This window comes from Papaver somniferum, chromosome 3, assembly GCF_003573695.1.
Source record: "Papaver somniferum cultivar HN1 chromosome 3, ASM357369v1, whole genome shotgun sequence".
NCBI lineage: Eukaryota > Viridiplantae > Streptophyta > Magnoliopsida > Ranunculales > Papaveraceae > Papaver > Papaver somniferum.
Window position 1 is genome coordinate 120,064,929 of NC_039360.1, and position 6,807 is coordinate 120,071,735.

Consider the following 6,807-nt stretch of genomic DNA (forward strand, 5'->3'; position numbering starts at 1 on the left):
CAACACTGATCCATTCAGCGTAAAGGTCACTTTTTGAGCGCTGAATGGTTCAGCGCTTCAATCTTGCTGCTAGTTCAACTGCTAGGAGAGAGAACTAATGCTAACAAATAGGCCACACTTTTTTTTTGAACTACGACACTTTTTTTTTTTTTGCTAATTTAGCCCATAGGACTTTAGCCTAAGGGAATACGAAGAAGGGAAGATAATAAGTTACATAACCCAGAAAACCCTAAGAATCCCATTAAGTTTCAAAGATCCAACCCAGCCTTGCTCAATTATATCCATCCCTGCTCCGCATGCCAGCCAACAGTCGAATAACTCAATTTGATGGCTACCACCACAAAATCGCAGGCGAGAGAAATAAAAAAAACTGTTGCCTGTTGATGATCCAGTAATCAACCTCAAGTACTCTGGAGTTCATTCAAATATGCTGAATTTCATAACACTGTATGAAACAATTATGTCAAATTCAGAAACATTAGCGAATAACTAAATGTTGCCAGAGTCTAAGCCATGAATCCACAGGAAGGAGTATTCTGCAAACTCTTCTATCAACTTACAAACAGTTAAGTTAGTTTATTATGATCCACATAATTTACTGCTAAAAAAAAAGAAAGAAAGAAAGAAAGAAGAAGAACAGGGAATAAGAAATATTATGCAAGAGTTAAGGCCCCAATATTGATCATTGTTACTTTGCCAGATATACAACCAAGACCTCTCCTCTGTCTAGACCCTCGTAATCTATAAAGGAGAATTGAGATACAAGTTCTTATGTCCTGTTTGATAATTTTATGAGAAGTGAAGAAAATAAATTTATAGATACAACAAACACACCAAATCCTCAGCATTCTCTGGTTGCAGATACCTTTCTCTGTCAGTTATTCAGAGCAAAATCAAAACTGGGAAGCACCAGAAAGTATAGAACACTTGCAACTACAAAGGAAATAACATGTAAACCTAACTGTTTTTCTTCTTCGTTTTTCTTCTCACAATCATTTTCATGAATCCCATCATCCCGCCAATCCTATTCATCTCCGGGTCCTGACTAAGTCCTTTCCTATAATAAGCAGCCAAAGGCCCATATACCAGTGATCTATCTGTATATCTATCTATCTGTCTATGTCAACCCCCTTCTATCTATATTTCTCTTTTCTTCCTAATTCAACAATAGATCCTCCTCTAAGGAGGAAGAACAAGAGAAACCTTTGGTTTCTAAAAATAAGTTTAAAAATGAGATTCAGATTTAGATTCAGATAATAACAAACCTAGCGCCACTGTGACTGATGCTTGAAATTGACAGGGTGCCCATCCCACCCTGAATCTGGTTCACTCCTTTTCAACCCAAGCCCTGAACTCAGCGGCTGAAGACTTAACCTCATTTGCTGCTGCTGCTCCACTAAAGAACCATTCCCAGGAGTACTTAAAAGCTGCCTCAACCCACCACCTGATTCCCTAAACTCACCATCTGCCACTGGTGCTGCTAATGTCAGCCCAAAGTTCAGGTCAAGTACTGGCCTTGTAGAGGGACCAACCCCATCAAGAGGAGATGATTGGTTCCCCATGCTCATAAGATATGGTCGGGAGTAAGATGACGGACCAGCCTCCATGAAGCCCATCAGCTCTGGTGCCACAGGGGCTCCTCTATAATCTACAGCATAAGGTGCAGAGGCAGCTGCTCCATACATAGAGAAGGAAGGAGGAACAGTATGCCCCATTGTAAGCCCACCATAATCAAACATCAAAGACGGGGAGGGTGCAAAAGCGATAGCAGGTTGTGCCCCTACTGCAGGCCCTGATAATCCTCTTAGACTGACATCCATCATGGAACTACCTGTAGCCTGTCCATTTGGGAGGAAAGACAGAGTCTGGGGAGGGAACTCATTCCTCCTTACCTCCACCCTTGTACCCATGATAGAAATAATAGGACCTTTCTCCACCTGAAACCCACCATGAGAATTCTTTCTTTGGAAGGAAGATGTACCAAAATCAACTTCATTCAAGTCGATGTTCTTCAAAGAAGCCTGCTTCAGTGATGATGATGCAGAAGTGAATAGGGTCTGACGGGAATCCAGATGACTGCCAGCAAATCGTCCCTCTGTCCTCCAATCTGATGATGGCATGTTCTCGTTGTCACCATCGAGGTTTAGGTCCAACTCCAATCTATCGACTTTTCTTGAATTCACATCTACGCAAGATTCCCCAGAAGGTAGGCCTGATGAGACTGGGATTTGTTTCTCAACTACCAAGCCAACAGCTTCACTTTTATCTCCTTCCATCAAATTCAAGTCAATACCTCGAAAATCCTGTCTCTGCTTGAAACTCGGGCTGCACTCTTCAGCTGAGACTGTCTTCTCACTTGCTGCAGCAGATCTTTTTGATCCTTGTTCCTCGACAAAACACAGAGGGGGTTCTGCAGTAAAATCGGATTTTACTAGTTTTGAGGGAGAAGCAAACTTTGCTGGGGGAGAGTTTGAAATTCTTTGATGATTTACTTCCTCCGAAGAAACCTCGTCATTCAGATCAAAGTCGCACATGCTTTTCTCAGTCTTCCCTTCTGGCACGTGAGCATCTGCAGTGACCTGAGGTAAGTCCTGGCCAGCGGCAGAATCTCTAGGTTCGCCCATGTTTTCCGAATTTGTTGAATGATCATCCTCTTGATTTGAACCAGCCGAGAGATTTTCGCCAGTTGACATTTCACTAGATCGTCCCGTGACTGAATGGAGCTCTCCATTTATTGAATCGGGGCTCTTTGGCTCGAAGACTCCCCCAGCATCAGAATTGTTGTCAGAAGAGGACCCGCAGACTGGTTCCCTGTAATCCACTACTTGTCTTCGAACTTCTTTAGCAACTTGGGTAGCAACTTCGAGTGCATCATCAATCATAAAGTCAAGTTCCATATCCAATTTATTCTTATCGGCTATATTTGAGAGTTTTGAACTACCAATAGTACTTGATACATTACAGGCTGTTGAAGATCTAGTCTTCCCACCTTGCTCCTTCAAAACTAACTTACCAGTTAGCTCTTTCCCATGGTTAACTGCATTAGCACACTGCTTCCTCGAATTGGTAGTCTCTTGATTCTCTTGCTTCCTCAAGTTAGAGCGATCAATAGGTGAGTTTGCTAATGCATTAGAATATCCATCCATCTGAGATGTAGACTTGATCTCCATTTTGCTACTCAACTGTTTTAGGATCCCGGAAGTAAGCACCTCACTTTTTGGGTTGAAAGCCAAGGCACTGGGACCATTCTCAGCAGCAGTTGTGGTAGTCTTCTTTGGAAGGGGATCTTTGTCTTTGGCATCAACATGGCATAGGACAGATGGCCCTGAAGATTGTAAAGCCTTTGAAGGAGGATCACTAGAGAAAATACGAGGTTCAGGAACAGTTGTCGATGAAGCAAAATGCAGCTTCTCTTCACCAGTTTTTTCTAGGCCACATGTGATGGTCTTCGTCTCATGAGCTGGAGCCTCTTTGGACTCTTCTTCAAAATTATTTTCTATTGGATCTTGAGAATGAGAACTAGAAACAGGTACCGCTGCTTCTTGGTCCAAAGAGGATTCCTTCACAGGAGATTTTGTTGCTGGAGGAGGACTGGGCAAAATTGACCGAGACTGAGCATCACCTTCATTCAGATCCTCATTCTTCAAAGTCATGGTTGTAGGTATTTCACTGGAAGCAGAAACCTGGACATCTTTAAGGCTTCCTGACTGAAAACTACCTGAGCTGCCAGTATGTTGCAACACCCCACCAACTGGTTTCGCAGCAAGGTGACTTTTTTCATCAGCATTTTCTCGGAGTGGACCATGACCCACCGAGCCACTATCCGCGGGTATTGCCTTTACCTCTGTACAAATTTGGTTTTCATTCACAACATTCTGCTGATATGCTTCGCTGTCGTTCCCACCTCCGTTCCAACTATCAAACAGACTCTTTGCAATTTCTTGAACCTTAGCGCACTTATGCCCAAGGAGATTATTGACTGTTGTCCTGATTCCAGAAGTATCACAAGTTTCCCTACCTACAGGCAGCTTCATAAGTGCTCCTAATATTAATCTGATTGATTCTTCAACAGAGCCGTCACTTATCTCGTTACTGTTGGATGTTTGCCGAAGCCATTTGTTTAGTAGGAACAATCCATCCAACCGAACAAATTGATCAAGACTATCTTTATTCTCCGTGGATGCCAAGGTACTGGCAGCAGTACACCATTGTCTAGCAGCTTCACTCATGTTCTTTGGCGCATATAAGTTCTCGTTCTTCAAAATGGCAATCCATTCTTCAATTTTAGCAGGGGTCAAGAGCCCATCCTTCATATCAGTAAGGGTGAAAAAGGCTACTAACGTCATACTATCTGTATAATCCAGCTCGGTGCATCCATGCTCCGAAATAACCTTCAAAAGATGCTAATTACTCTTTTGTTTGCAACGAGAATGCTAAACTACTTGGGACAAGTCATGCTTTCCACTGCACCATAAAACAATTTATGTGTAAGGAGCAGGTAAAAGACTTAGAAGTTAATGCATACACACGAACATGATGATCCCAGGAGGAACATAAAGATGTAGATTACAAAATAATATGAGCGGATTCAAACAAGAAAAGATGTGTGCTGGTAGCTATACCAGTCACAAGATATGTACACAACACACAATGACCCAGATATTCATTTCAACAAAATTTTGTTCCATCTCTAACCAATGTGAATTTTGTCATAATAAACAAATTCCAAGTAAACCATTTCATACTTTTAATATCTAACCACAAATATTCTAACAATATTCTAGGTGTAGTCATAAGAGTAAGGTATAGAAGCAAAGAGGGGTATGTGAAGTCATATACTTTAGTCTCCAGTGGTAAGAAAAAGTGCACAGTGAAAAGAGTGGACGCACAGCATCACTTAAAAGTAAAGATCTATAACAGAACTAGTATGCACTTAGCGGAAAGGACCTCACAGCTAATGATAGGGCTATGGTAGATCTTTTGCCTTATATAATTAAATTCATTGTGGGAGGGTGTTTAACATTAAGACGCCTCCTCTTCTGCATGAAAAATTAGAAGGATATGATACAGATCAATGAGCTTACCTTTCTTATGAAGCAAAACAAAAAATTATGTAGCCTATACTAACTAGAGGAAGCAAGACAGCCAATCATGAGTTTGTATCTAAACAAGACTCGATACATATTTCTCACAATAGAACTTACCAAAAAAACAAATTTCCAGGTAAACAAGAAGCTAAGGCTGGATAGTACAGTTTATTATACAATAATGACAACCTAGATCCTAATAAGAAAACACAAAAAGAACCAACCAGATCTGGTAACCCAAAGCTAGTTGAATTCCTAGTTTATCAAAGTCCCTATAGAGATAGACTCACAATGAATTTACACGTTGATCCCACAAGTATATATTTCCAGATACCGTATAATACAAATATCAGGCAAGTCTAATCACAAAATATAATTAAAACAAACAAAAGAATGAAATGGCTAAATTTCAAAATTCACCACAAGAAGAAAACTCCAAGCAAATTTTTAAAAACACAAACAAACGGACCTGGTAACACAGACTTTGGAATGGCAATTAAGAAATCATGAATTTCTGAATTCTGTTAGTAAGAAAAGAAAATTTTAGCTCATGAAGAAGACAATAAGGATTCAAATAAAGATGATGAATATTTATAAATGAAGAAACATCTGAATCACAAACAAACTGGTTGAAGAAATGAACTGATTGTAAACGGGCAAACAAACAATCAATCAATTTCATAAATTAATATCAGAACCAAAATAAGCTCAAGAACTCACAGAATTAAAAACCGAAAACCCTAGAATTGAAATACTTACAGAGAAACCCTAGTCGAAAGGGGAAGTTTGAGATGAGATAGAAGCAGCAGAATAGTAGGTGAGAAATTCAAAAATATCTGCAAAAGAGAATCGAAAATGAATTAATACAAACAGCTATTGAGATTACATTTCTAATTTTTGTAATTAAATTAAAACGGAAAATATAATTAATACCCCAAAAAAACACAGTTTCAATTTGATTTTTTACCTCATTAAACCCTAACTTGTTCGTCTTTGTCAGAACTGAAGAAGAAGAAGAAAACAACCTTTTTCTTTCTTCTTATCCTTAAAACAGAAGTAAAATAGGTCAAAGTTTTGTCTGAATAAAACGTTTCTTTATTTCTTTCTTCTTCGATCTTCTTCTCCTTCTTCTTCCGTTTTTCCGGTTTTCTTATTTATTCCTCCCTCTCTCTTCTGTTGTTGTGTTTAACCTTTACAGCATCTTATTCTATTGGCCGTTAGATAGTCCTTTGTCCGCACAAACAAACATTGAAAAGAATGTACGTAAGGATTATACAGGATATATTCTTTTTTCGTTTTCGAGATTGTGCGTGAGATATCACATCTAACGGTTCAGGATTAACGTAAATTCAGGGAAAACATACACGTGTATTTTGTTCACGTGTTTGTCATATGTGGTACAATAATGCCACGTTGTTGACCGGGAGAATCCACCGCGGATTCTCACGCGTCTCACATAAAAGAGGAGCCCCGGGGATCTACAGGGAGAAAACAGGAGACCCCGGATATTTAGTGTGAGTCGCGAGAGAATCTGCGCTGGATTCTCCCGATCAATGTATCATTATTGTATGTGATATGACCCAAAAAGTGGCCAAGGCTGACAAATAGTAACAGTCGCTCATTACAGTTAGAAACCCAGTCACGTGCGGTACATATGTGCACATTAATACATTATCCCTACAGCTAAATTGTTGATACTGATCTCAAAAATTCATATGCC

The 6,807-nt window shown here is 39.8% G+C and overlaps 1 protein-coding gene across 4 annotated transcripts; it reads right to left on the minus strand.

Annotated features, from left to right (window-relative positions):
- Positions 1 to 268: 268 nt before the first annotated feature.
- LOC113357174 lies at positions 269 to 6,230 on the minus strand. Of its 4 annotated transcripts, none has more exons than XM_026600478.1 (4): positions 6,055 to 6,230; positions 5,847 to 5,923; positions 1,266 to 4,464; positions 269 to 287 (listed from the first exon to the last, which is right to left on the minus strand). In XM_026600478.1, exon 3 carries the CDS (start codon positions 4,344 to 4,346, stop codon positions 1,266 to 1,268), a length of 3,081 nt encoding a protein of 1,026 aa, XP_026456263.1. In that variant the 5' UTR covers positions 4,347 to 4,464; positions 5,847 to 5,923; positions 6,055 to 6,230; the 3' UTR covers positions 269 to 287. The 4 variants fall into 4 exon arrangements, with proteins under 4 accessions (XP_026456263.1, XP_026456262.1, XP_026456261.1 ...); XM_026600477.1 differs by lacking the exon at positions 269 to 287 and adding an exon at positions 335 to 445; XM_026600476.1 differs by lacking the exon at positions 269 to 287 and adding an exon at positions 636 to 871.
- Between the last annotated feature and the right edge of the window lie 577 nt (positions 6,231 to 6,807).

Excerpts from the sequence above, each read along its gene's own strand:
- LOC113357174 (XM_026600478.1), bottom strand. The coding sequence starts at position 4,346 with ATGACGTTAGTAGCCTTTTTCACCCTTACTGATATGAAGGATGGGCTC.